This window comes from Elephantulus edwardii, unplaced genomic scaffold (assembly GCF_000299155.1).
Source record: "Elephantulus edwardii isolate Elephantulus edwardi_28Jun2011 unplaced genomic scaffold, EleEdw1.0 scaffold00098, whole genome shotgun sequence".
Lineage (NCBI taxonomy): Eukaryota > Metazoa > Chordata > Mammalia > Macroscelidea > Macroscelididae > Elephantulus > Elephantulus edwardii.
In genome coordinates this window covers 5486976-5508883 of record NW_006399848.1, presented here as the reverse complement: position 1 = coordinate 5508883, position 21908 = coordinate 5486976, and the positions used below count along the sequence as shown (strand labels likewise).

At 37.9% G+C, this 21908-nt stretch overlaps 1 protein-coding gene across 3 annotated transcripts in view; it reads right to left on the bottom strand.

Annotated features, from left to right (window-relative positions):
• CDK14 (cyclin-dependent kinase 14) overlaps positions 1-21908 on the bottom strand; it is a 691509-nt gene that overhangs the window by 181204 nt on the left and 488397 nt on the right. For all 3 annotated transcript variants that reach the window (XM_006891459.1, XM_006891458.1, XM_006891460.1), the window contains one exon: positions 3164-3257. In XM_006891459.1, coding sequence (XP_006891521.1) covers positions 3164-3257 — 94 coding nt within the window. The remainder of the gene's footprint in view (positions 1-3163; positions 3258-21908) is intronic.

The following is a 21908-nucleotide window of genomic DNA, read 5'->3' as shown; positions in this document are numbered from 1 at the left end:
ATACTCAATCATATATCACCTCTAATCTGTTCTTTCCCTCATCTGTTTCAATACAATATACATAATTTATCCAGAATCTTTGTCTTTTTTATGTTGAGCTCCAACACACATTGAAGACTACAGTCCCCAACCTTTTGCAGCAAGTGCTTCAGGTCTTCTTCAGTTAAAGCAAGCAAATTGTGTCATATGCATATTGCAGGTTGTTCATGTGTCTTCCTCCAATCCTGACCCCACACTCATCCTCATAAAGCCCTGCCTCTCAAATGATCTGTTCTGCATACAGATTGAAAAGGTATGGGAACAGGATGCATCCCTGACATAGATTGAGAGCTCTGTCTAATCTCCTTGATCAGGTAACACCTTTCTCCCAGAAGGGGATCAGCTACCTTAATCTCATCTTTTGGGAAAGGATATCTTCAGTATCAAATCTACTTCAGGGTCTGCATTTCTAACTGAGTGGCCTCCTCACGCACACAATGTCAAGAACCCATGGAGTTACACACGATGAGATCTGAGAGCTCTCTCTGATCTCAGGCCAGATGGCTGAACACTACAACAGTATCAGATCTAGCACAGACCTGTCCAGACCTTGGAATTATCACATTGTGTCAGCAATGTACACAGAGACAGTAACTCCCAGAACTTAGCAGGAGCTCTGTGGCCAGGATCTTCCCTCAGGACAGACTCAAGCAAAAATCTTTCTCTGAAGTTGGAACATGGGATTTGGACTTACATCCTCCTAAACAAGAGATGGACCACAGAATGGAATGTAGCAGGGAAAGGGTAGAGACAAGTCACTTGTGTCTGGGAGATAGATTGGCAGTGAATGTATTGGTTATCTGGAAGGGAAGTGTCTTTCATCTGGTAGGTAAAATGCTTGTCTGTCAGATATTCTTCTAACAGTGAACATTCAAATTAAGACAGACTAGGAAGAAGGATTTGCTTCACTTCTCAAATATAACTGGCCCTTGAAAACCTTATGTACAGCAGAGATTTATAGGTAACAAAATAATTTTAATAAAGTCAAACTGAAAGAAGCAGAACAATTCCATTTCTATGAAATCAACAGTGCCAAACTGATGAAATGGACATTGTTACGAACACTGCTGTTGTCCACTGGTGAGAGTGTACAGGAAGATCAGGTATCATATAGGTGAATTTTGTAGATGAACACACAGTAGTGACAGGGTTAAGTCATATTACTCTACAGAATGAAATATTTATACTTCACATGAAAGTTGCAGAAGAAGACTATCAAGGAGATGGATTCACACATAGGGGAGATTGTGAGGATCAGAATTGGGGAAGGGTTCATGTGTTGTATAATGGATTGCCATAAACTGGAATCAACTGGATAGCCTTTAACAACAAACTTAATGCTTGTTGCTGTATAATTCAAATGAATGACAAATCATGAAGCACGTCTCTTGATGAAACCATACTAAATTGTGTCCAGCTATTTCATTCAAGAGTTTTATTCTAATGAAGGGGGAGGGGACAAGGATACATCTACTCTTCACTTATCAACTATCTCATTATCAGACATTTCACAATCATGACTGACAACGGTAAGTAAAATTTACTATTTTTGCACATTATCAATGAACATCTGAAAGTGACAACTGCTGAGCTGCAGGACAAGAGCAGCTTCTTGCTGAGTGCCATCCAGGAGGAACGGCTCATGGGTGACGTTCCAGTGCCTTTTCAGCAGCAGTAAACTGTATGGGAGGAGACGACCCGTAGGGACTTCTCCAACGAAGTGGCTGGTGTATTTCAACTGCAGTGCAATTTCTTACCACCAGGCCACCAGAGCTCCCAAGAAGAATTCCATAAGAGGTATTGCAAAGAGGACTGGGGGAGGAAAGAGGAGGTGATTGTACAACAATGAATGAATATATATTTTTTTAAGTGAACTAGGGAAGGTGTAAGGAAGGGAGAGTAGGTAAAATGAATGAATGAAAATCAACCTTTTCTGTAAAATTTAGTTAAAATTACAATTAAAAGAAAAATATTATTATAAAAATGTTTTTTTAAAAAAAGAATATTTCCATTTGTGATAATTAAGGCTATATGTCAGTATGGCTTATGCAGAAGGTACTATTATTATCCTATAGAAAAAAAAGTTCATATATCTATGTCACTTGCCCAAGGTCACACAGCTAAAAAGTGACAGAGAACTAATTTCAGATGTGTTGTTGTTAAGTGCCGTCGAGTTGCAGGCGACTCATAGTGACCCAATGAATTTCAGATAGTGACTGCAGAATTTTTTTTAACTTTTGTAATTTTTTCTTTTCTAAAATGAAACCAAGCATTTAATTTTATAATAGTTTTAGGCAAATGTATCAAGAGAAAAATTATAAAAATAAGGCAGTCGTTGTAAACATCCATCAAAACTAAGGAACTGGTACATTTGTATTACCGAAGTCCACATTTTATGCTGGTCTTATCAGTTTTCCTGTAACATACTTTTTCAGTCTCAGGATCCCATGCATAATACTTCATTGCATTTAGCTGCAATACAGTATCTTTTTAGAATCCTTTGGGCTGTCACAGTTTCCCAGATATTTCTTGCATTTGAAAACCTTGAGAGTTCCAAGGAGTCCTGGTCCGGTATTTGGAAGCATGTTCCTCAGTCTGGGTTTGTGGGATATCTGTCTCATGAGTATACTAAAAGTTATGGTTTAGATAGGAGACTATGGGGGGTAAAGTCCTATTCTTAGAACATCAAATCAAGGGTAAATGCTATCAAGAGAACTAATCATTGTCAATTACAAAGTTAGTATTTTACTCTTTACCACATTCTAATTGTTGAAATAAAGTTGTCAATTACTCAAACAGGGAATGGAGTTAAGCTCTAGCTACTTGAAGTGAGGCTATATGCAACAATTATTTGAGATTCTTTAAGAGCCCTCACTTTTAAACCATTTTTCTATACTACCTCACAGATTACAACTGAGCTTATCATTTTATCATATTATTCATGTGAAACAATTTAAAAATATAATACATATCTAATATCTGCTTTCTCAAAACTCCAAAACTGTTGGACCTAAATGTGATAAATAAATTTGCAATGAATATTTCCCATTGACCGCTGAAGACTCTGCCGCTAGGTGACTAATTATGCACCAATTCTTTTAAAAGCACTTTAAAAAGAACTTACCAGAAATATTCGTTCAAGTTGATCCTGAATGTCTTTCATTCCTGGAAAAGCAGCAACTCCTTGGATCATTTCAACAAAGATGCACCCAACTCCCCTAAAGAGAGAAGAAAGGATGGTTATTAAAAAGTCAATCTATTCTACTTAGAATAAGATATCTGGAATTAGAAGAGTCACTCTTGTTGATATGAGGCCATGAATAAATGACATGTTAATGAAATACCAAGTGCTGTGCTACATCTACCTAGCCATGTAATCCATTGTGTAACTTTTATTCTCATCCACTCTCTATCTACTGCCACAAAAAGACTTTGGATTTATACAGATATCCTGAATTCTGACAATACTGGAACTTCATGAAACAGTAAATCTTGATTTACAACGTTACCTACAGGATAAAGTGGAAACTCGGCACTCTGACATAGAAATTTTCAAAGTAATTTTGTAACATATTTCCAATTGTGTATCACAAGGTGATAATATATTTTATATTCTGAGGTTCCTTGAGTTACCTGAATTGTTGGTTTAGTTCCTATCTTATTAAAACATAGATATAAAAAAACCCCCAAATCCAGTGTTTTGGATAGATATCTCTGACCTTCTAATAATATATATAATTGGTTGTTGTGTATCATCCAGTTTGAAATGACTCATAGCTGGCCCCCCAGCAGGTTTATAAATCACACTGGAATTGACAGTTCATCTTTCTCCTGCAGAAGAGCTGGTGGATTAGTCTTTAGACTGGCAGTACAGTTCCTTACGCTAGGCCACCAGAGCTTAATTTAGGGTGGGCACATTTCATTAAGAGTGGGGAAATCCTAGGTTTGTAATAGAACATTTTAGACCCACCTCTAGAGGTTAGGAACTATGGTGGTGTAACTTGTAGTATGTTGTACTGCTAACCACTAGTTTGAATTTATCAAGTGTTCCGTAGGAAAAAGATGGCAGTCTCCTTTCATTAGGATTTACAGTCTTAGAAACACAGTGGAGTGTCAGTTATGAGTCAGAATAGAGCAGTGAGTTTACTCACTGTATTCATTCATACTCACTCACTGTTGTTAAACTGGAACTAACTCATAGCTGAAACACCCTTGTTGTTGTTGTTAGGTGCTGTCAAGTCAAGGATGACCCATAGCGACTCTATGAAAAACAGATTTGGACCCTGTCCTATCCTATGTCATCCTCACACTTGCTGACACATTACACCACAATGCTATAGTCACTGTGTCAATCCATCTAGTCTAGGGTCTTCCTCTCCTTAAAAATTTGCCTCTACCTTTCCAAGCATCATGTCTCTCTCCAAGGAATAGCCTCTCCTAGGCTGTACCCTTTGCAAGATAGGTGTTTGGTTTTTGGCCGTCCATGCAATGTTTAGTACTCTAACACCACAGATAAAGACAAAATTGATTGGAAGTCAGTGAAAATAAAGAACCTCTCTTGGGTTTTGTAAAAAGAGCAAGGGCTATATATGGATGGCCATGTTTAACCTTTATCAACTTCATAATGAGGAACTGTCCCTGTCAACAGTGTCAATAACACAAAAGCAATTCCCATGAGGTCATGCTCCCACACTCCCATATCTCTTTCTAATATTCTCAACACCAATAAACTGGGTTAAGTGGTTCAATATCTGATGTGATAACTCACAGACCACACGAACCATGTTAGGAAAGTAAAAAAGGTTATAATCCAAGTTAGTAGCAGAATACAGTCAGGAATGCTCCTAAAATGTGCTCATCTCAGTCCTGACACTGGCTTTAGGCCAAAGTTACAAAGTTCTCAGTCCTACCAATATTGCTACCCTCTGAGTCTTAGCCAGTATTATAGAGTTCTCAGTCCTATAAATTATGGCATCCCACCCCCAGTTGTCCAAAGGCAAAGGCTTTAGCTCCTGTCCCAGTGATGTAATAATCTTACTTCAGATCTCTAGTTCGACTATGATTGCTCTTTTTTCTGTTGGTGAAGTTTCTTTTCTGGTGGCAGAGAGAGCTTTGTTTCTTCTTCACCGGCAGGAGAAGATGTAATTATGCAGCTAGAGCTTTTCAATTTATTGGCGAGACTAGCTAAACGCCTTGTAGATTGTTAAGACTGGCCAAAATTCCTGTGGAATGGTAGCTGGCCACATGCCTTGTGGGCAAGCTAATACACCTCAGTCACACAGTCAAACAATGGTTAGGAAAAGTCATATTGAAAGATAAACTCCATAGGCCACTCTCTGGCTTTCCTATCCATTAACATTCACATATGAAAAAATAAGTCCTTATACATTAGCTATCTTTGTGAAAGTGTGTAAGTCAGGAACTTCATGTCTTTTGCTTTAAAATCCTCCATTTTAGAAAGTCAATTCTTGATTTGCCTATTCCTGTCAAGCCAGTACTCAGAGGAAACAAGAATGTTCCTTCCTCTGAAGAATCTTCCATTCCAGTAAGAACTTTTAGCATCTGTATCCATAAGCAAAGTCCAGTCAAGAACAAACCATCACATTGCAGCAATTAACACTAGCCCACCGGATGGAACATCTTCTTGGGTTTTAGTCAACTCATCTCAAGCCAGCCAATGCTAGGTCCAAATGAGTATCAGCTGCAAACTCAGGAGTCCACACTTTTTCCCATGTTCCAGATTGTCTGGCCCCTTCATTCAGTCTTAGCCTCTACTTGGGACCAAGTCAACAAGATTGAGACCCACGTGACTCTCTGCTTCTCAAAGTCAGCAAATTTTTTGTGCTTATTCATGTAATTGTGTATGATATGTCAACAATGCTGATGGAACATGTCCAAACTCAGCTTATCTCTTAATTGTCACATGTCTCTTAATTCCACCCCAGTGGATCCAGGCAGTCACCAAGAGTGAACATACTTTCCAATTCCCTGTAACTTCTAGTCCTGGAAAGGGTCATTACACAGCCTGAGAAGCCAAACTGCTGGTTCCACTTTTAAAAGGTCTCTTTCTTCTAAATGTTCATCTCTTCTGAAGTCCAAGGAGTCTATTGTTGTTGTTGTTGTTATGTGCCCTGAGTCACCTGTGACCCATCACAACCCTATGTACAAATAGACCTAAACCCTACTCTATCCCTTGCCAATTTTATTTTCTCTGACACACTTATCCCCATTACTCCGGTGACTGAATCAATCCATCTCATCAAGGGTCTTCCTCTCATGAGCTGTTCCTCCACCTTCCCAAGCATGATGTCTCTCTCTAAGGACTGATGCCACCTTGCAACATGTCCAAAGCATGTCAGACGAAGCTTCAGAATCCTTGCCTCCCAGGAGCAGCCTGGCTTCACTCTCTCCAGGACAAACTTGTTCATTCTCCTAGCAATACTCTTCTCCTGCACCACAGCTCAACTCTCCTTTTATCATAAATCAACTCAAATGCAAATTTTCTTACAGTACTGGGTGGGGCTTAATCATCCCTCAGGAAAAGCACCATGTCTTCTAGTTCTATTCTTCAGGGCAATTCTTTTTCTTTTAGTATGTCTGATTAGCATTACCCTTTGGGCTGATTATACACTGTTAAGCTTTACAGTATTTAGTAATAATCTGGTAGCTTAGTGGTAAGATCTTGCACTGCAGTCCCAAATATATGTGGTTTGAATCTGTCAGCTAGTCCACAGGAGAAGGATGGGCAATCTCTTCCAGTGCGATTAACTGCCTCTGAAAACCCACTGGAGGGTCAGCCATGAGTCAGTCCTGATTCAATAATACTCAATAACAGTAATAATTTATACTGTATATCTTAACATTATTATATCAATAACAACCACCACCCCAGAAATAGCAATGTTCATAAAGTTAAGTAAACAAAAACTCTGACACATAAATCTTTCAAGGAACTAACAATTTCAACTTCAATCTCTGCCCCTAGGCCGTTTTAACCACACCATGCACATAGAGTCTGGGGCCTGTGACCTTTTCTCAGGCCAAAAACTGCTTTCCTTTCCATTGTAGTAGCATCAACTGCACTTCTCAAACCTCTAACTTCTTACAAAATCTGTTATTTCCATAAGTCTAGAGCCATCACATCACATCACATCACAACCTGCTTCTGACACCAACTGAAAAAAAGAGAAAGTATCATGTGGGAATGGCCATGCCTGACCTTTATCAATTGCACACAACAGAACTGTACCCATCAACCATATCAATAAAACAAAACCAAATCCCAGGAGGTCAGAAGGTCTCCCACACTCCTATACCTTTTTCAACTCATCTCAACACTAAACTTACTGCTTTGTTGGGTTCAAAATCTGATGTGATGGTTCACAAACTTAATGAAAGATAAACTCCACAGGTTTCCAAGGCTGTAAATTGCAAGGTAGGATGTATGTCATCTTTCTAAGGAGAATCTGGGGGATTAGAACTGTGATAGAGCCATCACCTTTGTATCAAACAGGTACCTGCCTTACAGATTATGCCACCAGAGATCCTCCTGTTTTGTATATACTGGGTAATCATCTCTCTTGCAGTTTACTGCCTCTGAAAACCTGCTCACTGAAGATGAACTATGAGTCAGTTCAACAATAATACCACAAATATAATTTCTGTGGGAATTCTGGTGATATAATGGGTGGGCAGTGGTACTGCTAGTCCAGAGGTGCATGGTTCAAATCCACAAGCTGCTCCTCAGAAAAAAGATGGGCAATCTCCTTCGATGCAGTTTATGACCTCTGAAAACTCACTGGAAGGTCAGCTATGAATAGGTTCTTTGAGTCAATTCTGACTTGATGGCAATGAGTTTGAGTTTTTTAATTTTTTTATATAATTTCTACCAAAACTAACAATGGCATATCATATCAAGATGATTAAAAAGTAACAAACACTATTCATATAATTAAAATAAGTTTCACTTAAGTAGAAAATGACTTTAAATTCAGTATTCTAGACAGATGGGTGTTAACACAAGTTGTTTTCATTTTAGATTTGAAAAAAACACATAGATATCAAAAATCATTTCATTAGCATGTTAAAATGCAATTATATGCTTATAAATATTGGGTCTACAGATGTCTGTTTTAGAATTTCAATTTGATAGTTTTCCAGATTTATCTGCCAAGAATTCTTTTATAAGACCACAGACTCACACGTCTATTATCTTCTAAACTATATCTTCACAAAATATCCTCAATTGTAAAGTGCTAGCTGCAGCTTCCTCTTTTGGGGAATTCGGAATAACGCCTCTCTTCTCCATTATTTGGTTGCATAGTATTTCCCTCTATAAATTGCAACTCTGAACACAAAGATCCTCAGTTGGCACTGGTCACACAGCTCAACAGGCTGATACGTTAACTATTACATTGTGGAAACTACACAGAGTCTCATATCATTACGTTTTGATCATTTACATGGTACTCAGGGAGCTCTAGTGGCCTAGTGGCAAGAAGCTGTGCTACAATCCTGAAGGCAAGCTGTTTGAGGCAATCAGCTGCTCTGCTGGACAATCTCATCCCATATGATTAACTGCCTTTGTAAACCCACTGGAGGGTCAGCTATGGGTCAGTTCTGACCCGATGGCACACAACAACAACATATGCTACCTAGGAGCCTCTGGGAGATAAATTTATGGTACAATTCTACTTAGTTGGAATGAAATTATACAACATTTTTTATGAACTCTTTAACTGCTCAGCTGGCTAAGGAGGTGGACTTTTCTTTCTGATGGATGCTTGGTCTGGTATCTTTTCAAAGATGCTTGAGGGTGTATTAGAGAAGTGAAATTATACTTAAAACACTTTAAAAAATATATCTAAAGCAAAAGAAAATTAAAAAGTAGAAATATAGAAAACATAAACACATTAGCGCAGTAGAGTACTTTATTTCTGGAGCAGCTTATTGCCAAACAGCAATTAAAGTTCTTCTATTTATTTTAAAATGGACTATTGCCTGCTTCCCTTCCACACACTCCCTGCTCCTTCTGTGTTCCCTCTTTCTCATAATGAATTAATATGGCTTCTCAGAGTGGTCTACTGAGAAAAAATTCAGCACTTCGGGATTATGCTTAAAGATGTAATATCCTGTTTCAGGAAATGTCTCCTAGACTTTATTCCCTTTTGGATAATTTAAATAATTACATAGTTCTTACCCATTTAGTGTAAATTTTTTGAGAATAAGACTTGATCACCAATTCTTATAATGAAAGGTATCTTATGTATGATGTAGCACACTGAAACTCTCTCTTACCTTAGCATTAATTACCTACGTAGTAAACGTTATTACATAAGACCCACCCATCCCATCCTTATTCATTTTTCTAGATAGTTGGGTTTTTATACATGTAGCATACCATATGAAAACAGAAATAAGGATTAAATAATTTGAGATAAAATAGTAAACAAGTCACAATTTAAAAAGCTAATAAATATAAAATATAAATTTTTAAAATAGAATAAATTTATTATTATTTTTTTGTTTCCTTTCTTATCATTGGTTAGGTAATGTACATTAAGACTGTTGTTAATATGGAATGTTCATAATAAAATATATTCTATTTGACACATTTCCTATTATTAGATACCAACAGAAGGTAAGTGAAACATGCATGCCTAGCTCAGTGTAAAAAGTGTGGGAGGTTATGCACTCCTGAAATCTTAAAGGGCTAGACAACTTGAGTCTGGTGGATTGTGGTAACAGAGGTGCTGAGAATGAGACATTTTAGACAGAGGAAGCTCAAAAGAACCAGGTGGTGGTGCTATGGCTTTTGTACATAAGAATTTTATAATTTTACCTTATTTATTAAAGGAATTAGGCATTATATGTAAGAAATTAAGTATTAAAAGTAAGCTTTTTCTATGTCTTTAGTCTCTATTCTAAATCTATTCCATTCATTTGCTCAAGGCATAGGCATAAGCAATATAGTTTTATTTTGGCACTTATAAAGCTATTTATTACTGTTACATTTTATTCTAAAGACATCTATATTAGAATTACTTATAACAAGCATACAATATTTTTATAAATTTTAAACAAATACATTTCATAAAAAGAACTGGTTTAGGTTGTTTTATATGCTAAGTTAATTACAAATATAAAATAAATTCTTTGAAATATATCAACATTTAAAATTCATCATGCATAAATATGTATTTATATCTGCCTATCATTATGCTAAGTCAAATCACAATAAAAGCAGTACATGAATTATGATGGCGTTCCATTCATTTATTAATGTACCTTATTCTTTTTCTCCTTTCCCCTAGCCTCCCAACTCCTTGCCATCTCAATTTATAGCCAAATAACAGAGATGAAAATGCAGAGGATGTGAATTCTTTTAATTTACCTATCATCTAAGTTTCTTATATACTTTGTATAAATTATTTTAGTTTATTATCATTATAGTAATGTGTGCTCCCTACTTTGACTATTTCTTCCCCACAAAGGAGAAAACAAACAAACCACAAAGCAAACCAGGGGCAAATATAAAACAAAACAAACCAGGGGCAGTTTATAGCCCACAGTAAGAACTTTCTATACTAGCTCTGGGACTTGATCAGTTTCTGCATTCCAACTTCATGATATATGAAGCCCACCCGCTGGACACCTCACTTCACCCTACTCCAATTCCCCCCACCTCTCCATCTCCTCATGAATCAAAGATTACAGGCTAATTAGAGGATAAAACAGCTCTCAGGAGGTGCAATTATAGCCACTAGTTGTAAAAAATCACATCATTCTTTCTCAGCCATGACATCAGAATGGCATTCAAATGAATGAGATGAACAGTAATTGCACTGAGCAATTAATAATGTGCAGTACTGGAAAAATCTGCTGTGAAAGACCTCTCAAGATTGTTAAAACCCCAAAATGCCACTTTAAGGACTACGGTGCATCTGATCCAATCCAAGGCATTTTCAATGTCCTCCTAAGCATAAGAAAGCTCCACAATGAACAAAGATTGGAGGCAGACACTGGAGGAAGCCTGTCACTGGTCAACCAAAAACTGGTGCTAGTAAGAGCTGAAAGAGATGAGGAAGGATCTTCAGCTAGAGTCCAGAGAGTCACCCTATCAATATCATCACTTTGACCTTCTAGCCTCAAGAATAGCCTAGATGTGGGCAGGGTGATGTCCTATGGTACATGGAGCTTTGTTGCCAAGCCAAAGGCAGGTGGTCCAAAGCAAATAGCAACTACATGTGAGAAAGACAGGAAATCTTCTCAAGTGCAATTTACATTCTCTGAAAACTTATTAGTTGATTCTGACTTGACAGCAGTGAGGTGCTGAGCTTCTAAAATAGTAAGAAAATAAATTGTTTTTCTAAGCCACAAAGGTAACTGTTTAGGCGTCTTTGGGTCTATACATATTTGGTGCTCCTTCTGATCAGAATACATGCCATTTTACTCTGTGCTTCAGTAAAGCTTCTCATTATTCATGGGTCATGTGGAATGATTCCTTTTAGAGGGTCTTTCTGAGTTACTAAAGATAGATGCCTCTTTGCTGAGAGTCTCTGGCTATTACTCTCCTCCCACTAGTCTTTCCCTACCTAGAACACTTAAAGAATGCAAAGCAACACAACCCACCCAGCCTCCCCGACCTCTATGGTCAGTGAACTGTTTCTAAACAAGAGTGTGGATACCAACTTCAGAATGGAGAAACCAGACAATCACACCCTCAGGGACTATGTTAAATATTATCAGTGATTAAGTCATTTAGGTAGCAAGCCTTCTGCCCAAAACTCCAACTTGAGGAACATTTCACAAAATACCTGCAAATTCTTCACAGCATTAAAAACAAAGAAAATCTGATAAATTGTCAGAGCCAGGAAGAAGCTAGGGTATCATGACAGCTAAATGCAATGTGGTATTCATATGGGCATGCTGGGAAGAAGTAGAAAAGGCATGTTAAGGAAAAAACTTGAAATCTGCACAAATTGGAAGATTAGCTACAAGGCCACCAGAGCTCCCTTAGTTATCAGTAGTATTCCAATACTGGTCCCTTCACTGTGATGAACATATCCCAACAATGTCAAATGTTAACAAGAGAATAGGCTTGTTAGGTACAGGGGACTTTTCATTATCTTTACAACTTTTCTGTGAATCTAACACTACTTTAAAATGGCAAGTTTATTATTATTTAAAAGTGGTTATAATCTTACTTGGAAATAAGTTTCTCTTGTCATGTTCATGAGGCAGTATTTTTAGGGCGTATCTTGAGTAAATTGCTTTTGAGATATTAGAATATTCTAAGGAAGAAAAGATACGGGAGCAGAAGTAGCAAGTAGTAAGAAAACTGAGCAGAAGCTCAAAAGAGACAAGGTTCTTTCTTTAGCCACAGAGAGAAAGCCTTCCCTTAGGCTCCAATAACTAAAGCCAAAGAGGAAGAGACAGGGTCTCTTTCAACATTTGTAGTCTGAAATTGACCAAACAGGACCTCAAGATGCATTAACTACTTTTGACTGGAATGCGAGGGTCAGAAACAATAGTGCTCAGAAAATCCAGTCTTAGTGACAGGAATGAGGCTGGAGATCAGATGATTGAATTTTTTATGTCCATGATTTGTTTATAGCAAATACCTTTTAGGAAAAACACAATAGGACACTTTACGCATAGATCTCACCTGATGGACTGCACAGGATTGAGACTGACTATACTTGCAGAAAGAATCACTGGAGAAGCTCAGTATCAGCCGTCAGGCCTGGGACTGACTGACTGTGGAACAGACCAGCAATTACTCACGTGAGAATTCAAATTGAAGGAGAAGAAAATTAAAACATGTTCCCAGGAATCAAAATATGACCCTGTGTCTGAAATAAGACACCCTCCCCACCTGAATTTAAAATCAATCATCTCAAGAACAAGTTTGAGGCCCTGAACATCAGTGATTGAAGACTAGAGAAGTAAAATAGCATCAAGGATATAAAAAGGCCATTCCAAAGACAGAACACAAAAATCCAAAATGGATGTCAAAGGAGACTATATACAATGTGTATTAAAAGGTCAAGAAGCTAAAACAATGGGAAGACATGCCAAAGTAAAAGAGTTGAACAAAAGATTTCAGAGGGAAGCTTGAAAAGACAAAACAAAGTATTATAACAAAATGTGCAAACAGGGCTGCAAAGTTTGATGGGCAGAGGGATCAGGTAAAGGAATTGGGAAAGATCCAGCGGGGACCTGAAAAGACAGGGTGATAATGGGCATAGATCAATGGTGACTGGTTTTATAAAACATGATGTATGCAAATGATCATATGAAACATAATGTGAATGAAGGACTGTGTGAAACACAATGTATAAGAATGAAACATGGGGAGCTCTGGTGGCCTAGTGACAAGAAGCCATGCTGCAATCCTGAAGGCACACAGTTGAAGGCCACCAGACACTCCATGGGAGAAGGCTGGGCAATCTCCTCCCATGCGATTAACTGCCTCTGAAAAATCCGCCTGAGGGTCAGCTATGGGTCAGTTCTGACCTGACAATAAACAACAATTTCTGTGTGTATATATATATATATGTACGCATATAAATATGGCTCTAGGAAATGATGAGATACCAATTGACATGTTTCAAAAACAGATGCAACCTTTGACAAGCCCATCAGGAAATCTGCAGGATAGCTCCCTGGCTGGCTGACTGGTAAAGACCCATATTTTCCCCCTTCCCAAGAAATGGATGCAATAGGATGTAGGCATTATGAAACAATATAATTGATACCACATTCAAGCAAAATATTGCTAAAGACCATTCAAATCTGTCTAAAACAATACATTAACAAGGAACTGTCAGAAGTTTAAGCAGAGTTTAGGAGAGGCTGTGGTATCAGGGATATCATTGTTGATATTAGATAGATCATGGCCGAAAGCAGTGAATAACAGAAGAATGTGTGTTTTATTAACTATTCAAAGGCATTTGACTGGGTGGCTCAGAGCAAACTAAGGCTCACACTAAGAAGAACAGGAGTCCCAGCACACTTAATTGAGCTCATATGAAGTATGTACCTACATCAAGAAACTGCTGTCCAAATGGAGCAAGGAAACACTGTATGATTTAAAATCAATGCACCCACATGTTTATTGCTATATCATTCACAATAACAAAAAGATGGACACAACCTAAGTGCCCATCAACACATGAATGGACAGAAAAACTATGGTACATTCACAAAATGGAATATTATGCATCACTGCAAAACAATGAACTCCTAAATTTACACAACATGGGGGGAGCCTAGAAGACATTATGGTGAGTGAAACACCTTATTACAAAAGGACAAATACCAGTAACTCTGCTATTATAAAATAGACAGACACTGCTGGGGAGGGGGGATGGGAGGGGAAGGTTGTAGAAAGAATAGGATAAGAGTGAACTGATAATGAACACTACATTAGAGTAGATCAGGCGGAAAACTGTCCAAAAGGAATATATTATTAGGTGTTATATGTATGATAATAATCTATAAAAAGGGGTGCACTGTGGGTAGGCTGTGGGAGGAGGAGGGAAAGGGGGATGAAAAATGTGCAACAATGAATTAAAAAAAAATCAGGAAGGTTGTGTGCCAGGGATGTATCCTTTCTCCACACCCATGCATTCTGCATGCTGATTAAATAATTGATGAAGTTGGACTCTATGAAATGGAATATGTCATTAGGATTAGAGGAAGACTCATAAACAACCTGTGTTATTCAGATAATACAACCTTGCTTGCTGAAAGTAAGGAGGGCTTGAAACACTTGCTGCAGAAGATGAAGGATTATAGCCTCCAACATGGATTATTATCTTACCATCAAAAAAGCAAAAATCCTCACCACTGGGACACAAAGAAACATCATGATGGAGAAAGGATTGACATTGTCATTGATTTTACCTTGCTTGGATCAACAATCAACACATGTGGAACCAGAATTCAGGAGACCAGGAGACGTATTGCACTGGACACGTGTGCTGTCAAAGATCTCCCCAAATTACTGAAGAACAATGAGATATCAGTCTGAAGTCTAATGTGTGCTTAATTCAGGTCATGACCATTTCAGTACCTTACTATGCATCTAAGAGCTAGACAATGAGTTAGGATGCTGGAAGAACTGATGCCTTTGAACTCAGGTGCTGGAAAAGAGTACTGAACACCCCATGGGCTGCCAAAAGAGCAGCCAGCTATGTTTTAGAAAAAGTGCAGCCAGGATGCTCCTTGGAGGCAAAGATGGCAGTTTTCATTTTTCATATTTTAGGCACGGTGCTAGGAAAAGCTCTTCCTTGGAAGTAGACATTATGCTTGGAAAAGTGGAGGGTTAAAGGAAGAAAGGAAGAGCCCCCTCCTCCCAATCAGATGGACAGGCAGAATGACTGCAGCAATGGGTTCAAGTGTGTCAGAGTTGATGAGGATGGCACAGGATAGCACAGGGTTCAGGAGCTGTTCATGGGGCACTAGGAGTTATACTTGACTCGAGGGGACCTTACAACAACTACAGGCTCAAAACTATAAATTCAAACTTCCATCCTCCTGTGAGAAAATGAATTTCTGTTTGTTAAAACCATCCACTTGCAGTATTTCTGTTATAGCAGCACTAGGTAACTAAGACAGGACTATATGTAGAATCAGTCAATTCAAGTAGAAACATCACAGCATCTTGCGTTTTCTCTACATGTGCAAAAAATAACACTTTGATGAACTTTCATATGAGCCACCTAAGATGAGATTCGGAATGTGAAATGCCAGGTAAGATTCAACCTTAAATAACTTGGGCAGAAAACTCATTAAAGATTAATCAAGTTTGATGGAAGATATTTGAATATTGATATACACACTCTTATTGTAAAGGACTTAAAGATGAAAAATTCATCTTAATTATTAAATGAGTGATGATGGAGCCAGAGAGTGGGGACTATAGAGACAAAAGTAAATCTACAGGGCAAGGGCAAGACTTTTTCTCCATTTGAGTAGGGAACAGGCAAGGTCAAAGTCACTTTTTTTGACAGGGTTCTTCCAAGACATGTTCTAATACCCTCCTAACGTGCTTACCACATTACTTCCAACATCTACAATGTATTTCTTGGTGTTGTTGCTGAGGACCATCAAGTCAGAACTAACCCATAGCTGACCATCTAGTGGGTTTTCAGAGGCAGTAATCTCATGGGAGGAGACTTCCCATCCTTCTCCCACAGAGCAAATCCCATGAGGATTTGAACCTCATGCCTTCAGTATTGCAGTGCAGTTTCTTACCATCATTTTCTTCACAATCAGGATTTGAACTCTTAAAATAGAATCCAAAGGAACTAGAGGTGCTATGGTAATGTGGCTCCCCCTAGAGTCTGATGGAAACAGGGTTACGTCAATCCACACTTCAGTTTACTAAAATCTGGTGGATCGAATAGTACAGGATAATTCTGTACCTTTGGTCAATCTACACTGCAACTTACTAAAATCTGATGGATTGAATAGTACAAGAAAATTTTGTATCTTTCATCTAAAATACAGATTAATCATCATTACTTGTACTCATTGCTGTTGAGTCAGAACTGACTCATATTTGATCCTCCAGTAGGTTGTGGAGGCTGTAAATCACATGGGAAGAGATGGATTTGAACCACTGACTGCCGCTGAACATGCCTACGGAAATTCTATGAACTTTGATAAATGTTGATAGTTATAGAGAGGTTTCAGGCCTTTTGATCATAGGGTCAGTACGAGTCATGCTCAACTTGAAGGCAGTCAACAACAACAACAACCACCTTTGCATTACGGCAAAACTTGCTACAGACTATGCCACCAAAAAACACTACCAGTTCTATTTAAATAATAAATGCATTTAACACATCCTATTTCAAGTGGCACGTACTCTATTACAGTGAACTTTCAAGTTAAATTTAGTTAAGCTATTGAAGTTTGAAGATGTTCATGAACCTAACAAGTCTGCCACAAGAAGAACTATAAAACAGTACCTAAACCACTGCAGCCAAGTTGGTTCCAACTCAGGGAGACCTTTACCAGGCTTCCAAAGTTGTAAATCTTTATGAGAGGAGACTTCTCAACTTTCCTCAGTGGAGCACTGGTGAATCTGACCTGCCTACCTTTGGTGGATCCGAACTGCTGATCTTTCTACACATAATTATCTAGTAGACATTAAACTGTGCTTGCTCTTAGGCAAGCATTCCAGAAATACTATAGTGTTCTTCTTTCTTAGGGTAAACATTTTCCTTCAGTTGCAGCAGATGGGTAGAAAGACTAACATTTAAAAATATGGTGGCAGTTAAAAATCTAAAATAATAACATCCAACAGAATGCACACATGATCAGAGGTTTGCGATTTCCTTAGGAAAGAAAACGTCACGCAGAGAGTGACAGTGTAGCTCTCCAGTGGCCACCATCAGCACCCAGAGCCTCCACAATGTGTGCGGAATACCCCCTAACACATCCAACTTACACTGTCTCATTGTGGGAAGATCTGCCCTTTTTCATATTTGCTTCCTTAATTGAGAGGTGTAAGGAGCTTCTTCTCAAGTTCTGAAAATTACTGAGAACTCTTCAGAACCATGTGCATTATCAAAACATTTGGAAAGAGGGCTAAAGTGTCAACATGCTTTTGACAAGAGGAATGCAAACGAACAGTGTCCTAAGTCACTGCAAGTTACTTCTGTTGTCTTCCTCTCTTTTAACAACATGCTGGCACTAGAAATTTCCTCCAAGCCTAAGTGTCCATCAGAAAAAACTAAAGCAGTATTTGTCACCCTTTAATGTGTATGCCAATCACACAAGTATACTATTAAGACTGTGGATTCGGATATACTAGGTCTATGTTTAGGACTCAGATTATGTATTTCTAGTAAGCTTCCAAATGCTACTCATGCTATTTGGTCTTGGAGAAGATACTGAGTAGAGAAATCTAGCTTATTCTGTTTTTAAAGGATATTTATAGTTCTATTTCACTTTCTGAATATACACATACATACACTTCATCCAAAGGTGTAACAAAGAAAAAGAAACAAGTGAAACAAGTTAGAGTAAGCTAAACACAACCTGAATTTAACACAGAGGGATGTAATAAGAACTCAGAAAGGCTCCACATTAATTAACCTAACAGGTAATTTTCTTTAGCTATGGTTCACTGAAACACATCGTTATACCGTTAAATCTACCACCATTTGATTCTTAAAGCCTACCATTTATTTATCGGACTTTTCCCTCGTGGAAGGTATATACTGCTAAAATAGAGCAAAGGGTTTTGTTCTCTAGAAGGTCAGCTTCTAAAATTATTTTTAAAAATTCTTCTTTTCTATAACCTGCAGAGAAAATTTAGTACACATAACAGATGTGAGGCTTTTATGTTGGTATTTGCAATATCTGAAAAGTGAAAGATTAAAAAATTACATTCCACATACCCTTGGTGACGACTGAAGGAATCAGATTGATTAAACTGTCACTCATCATTTACTGTGGTTATCGCTTCATTAGGCACAGAGAGGCACAATATATCTCTGTCAAATACTTCTATCAAGTCCTAAGTTCTGAAGAAATGAAACAAAATAGGACAAAACCCCAGATTTGGGGTAGAGGTTCACACAAGAAAAAAAATCAGCTCAAAAGAATACACACACACACACACGTATATATGTGTGTGTATATATGTATTTACGTACACACACACACACGTATATATGTGTGTGTATATATGTATTTACGTGTATATATGTATATGTGTGTGTGTGTAAATCAATGTATATATGTGTGTATATCAGTGTATATATGTATATACATGTATATATGTGTGTATATAAATGTGTGTATATATGTGTGTGTGTATATATATATTTACTTATTTATTTATTTAAAGGAGAAAATGAAAGGTTTACTTTTCAGACTATAAAATGAAAGTATACCTCAAAGCATCATTTATATGAAAATACAAACAAAAATTAAAGAATGGCATGCAGGAACCTGATGTCATTTACTAGAACTAAGACCTTGCTGGCAGGTTGTGACTAGGCAGGAGAAACCAAGTAGATAAGTCTTCTTAACCATCAACCAAGTCTGAAATAAGACACTGGAGGAAGATCAAGAACTCAAGCACTTCAGTTCACCAACAAGCAAGGATGATCCTTCTAGTCTAATGATAACACTGATTCACACACTTCAAGTGTTAAAAATATGTTGTTGTTATATGTCTGAGAGTCAGAACGGACTTAAAGCTGACCCTCCAATGGATTTTCGGAGGCTGTAAATTGCACGGGAGGAGGCTGCCCACCTTTCTCCCACGGAGCAGCTGGTGAATTTGAACCATCTGCCTTTGAGCGGGCAGCACAACTCCTCACCACTAGACCATCAGAGCTCCCTGGTAACATACATCCAAATGTGTATGTATATGTTACATACACATATAAGAAGCTCTGAAGGCACAATAGTTAAGTGCTTAGCTGCTAAGTGAATGATTAGCAGTCAAAATCCACCTTGCCCATCTGAGGGAGAAATGCTGGTAATTTGTTCCCATAAAAGTAATATGAAAAGAAGGTAGTTCTTCTCTGTCACATGGGGTTAAAAGAAGTAGAAACAACTCAATTATACAGCAATGATAATAGCAAATATACATGTAATGTTTATGTCTATGATGTCTTTTTCCATGAACTAGTCTCTTTTGACAACATGCCCAAAGTATGTGAAATCAAGTTCCATTATCCTTGGAAAAAGACAACATGCTTGGAAAAGAAGGTGGTCAGAGAAAAACAGGAAGACCCTCAGCAAGCTGGACTGACACAGTGGCTGTAACAATGGGTTCAAGCATGATGATTGTGAGGATGGCACTGGACAGGTCAAGGTTCTAATCTGTTCTTTACAGGGTTACTACGTAGGAGTCAAGTCAGCTTGATGGAACATAACAACAGCTCAAGTGCATATATACACTACTCTTGTCATTCTCTGACGATTCCCATTAAATCAAGTTTGCATTTCCTAACTCTTTCTAAATATCATGCTATTCTTATCTTCCTTTCATTTTCCCCCCACCAGTTTTATAGATCTGATCTGCTAACCAGAATTCCCTATGTGTCCTTTAATTTTAGTTTCATCAGTCTAGAAAGATGGTCAAGGAAACTAGCTCTCAGTGAAGACTTAAGAAGAAATAATTTAAAAAGTTGGGCTATATGAAGAAGAATATGGAATCACGATCAGAAGAAGGTTCATCAGCAACCTGTGACATACACATGGCATAAGTCTACTTGCAAAACATGAAGAAGACTCGGATCGTTTATTTGCAAAGCTCAAAGATTGGTTTCAGTATGGCTTACACTTCAATGTCAAGAAACAAAAGTTACACAAACAACTGAACTAACAATGTCATGGTAAATGGAGAAAATACTGAAGGTGCCAAGGCTTTATGTTTGCTTGTGTCCATAATGAGCATCCATGGAGGCAGCAGTTAAGAAAGCAAAATATATATTGTGATGAGCAAATCTGCTATGAAGAACTCTTCAAAATGGTAAAGGGCAAGGGTAACATTTTATTTATTAATTCTTTTATTATTTTTGTGTGTGTACCGTCAAATCCGATCTGACTGGCACAGGAGGAGATTGTTCCTCCTTCTCCAGCAGAGCATCTGGTGGATTCGAACCGTGCACCTCTTGGATTGAAGGGTAACATTTTAAAGACTAAGGTGAACCTAAACCAAGTCATGGCATTTCAGTTGTTTAACATGAATATGAAAGTGGGCCAATGAATAAGGAAGGCCAAAGAACTGGTATCTTTGAATCTTAATGTTGGTTAAAAATATTGAATATTTTGTGCACTGTCAAATAAATAAATACTTATGATGTCTCAGAAGTAAGGCCAGAGTGCATCTCAAAAGCAAAAATGGTGTAACTTCATCCTAATATGGTGCCCACAGTATTATCAGGAGGTCTAAGCTCTTTAGGAGGGATATCAAGCTTGGAAAAGAGGAGGATCAGTAGAAAAAGGAAGACCCTAAACAAGACAGGCTAACAACATGATTTTAACACAGGGCTTAAGCACAGTCAAGATTATAAGGACAGGGAACAATCGGAGTTTTGAGTTGGTCACAGGGTTGCTATGCACTGGAGCCAACTTGACAGCATGCAACAATAAGCCTTCCTAAGCCCACCTTAACAATCAACCCAAACTGAATTTATTGTCTTCACACTACTGTACTAAGTTTATCTCTGTGATTCAGTTTATCACATTGTTTTTCCCTTTGGGCTCGAGGACATGGATGGATCTTACTCAATTACATGTTCGGATAGGGTGACACTGGTACAAAACAAAACTCAAATAATTAACTGCCTTTAAGGTGATTTAGGCAACCTTCCATGGGGTTCCAATAAGTTATACGAGGAGGAGACTGCCTGCCCATTTTTCTCCCAGGAAGTGGCTGGTAGATTCGAACTGCTGGAGACACACAGCTTTCTTCTTAGCAGCACAACACCCTACAAACTAGGCCACAGGGATTCTTTTAAAAAGTACCCAATAAATCCTTAGATACCAGTCAATCAGTTGTGTTAATAAGTCTGAGGAGTGCAAAGAAGACACAGTAACAGCCAAAGGGATTTGACTTTGAATTAAGATTCTTACATCAATTTTTTTAAAAAAATCAGTATTTTTATAAAAAAATATAAACTCTGACTCCATTTATAAGACTCACTGAAGGAATTTCACCAATCTCTATGGAAACTTGTGACTCAATACATTGTAGGCATGTTAAAATCTGGAACCCTTATTCACTGTTTGTGGGAGCGTAAAATGGTGCAACCACTGTGGAAAGCATTGTGGCGCTTTCTCAAAAAGTTGCAAATAAAGATACCATTTGACCCAGCAATTCCACTACT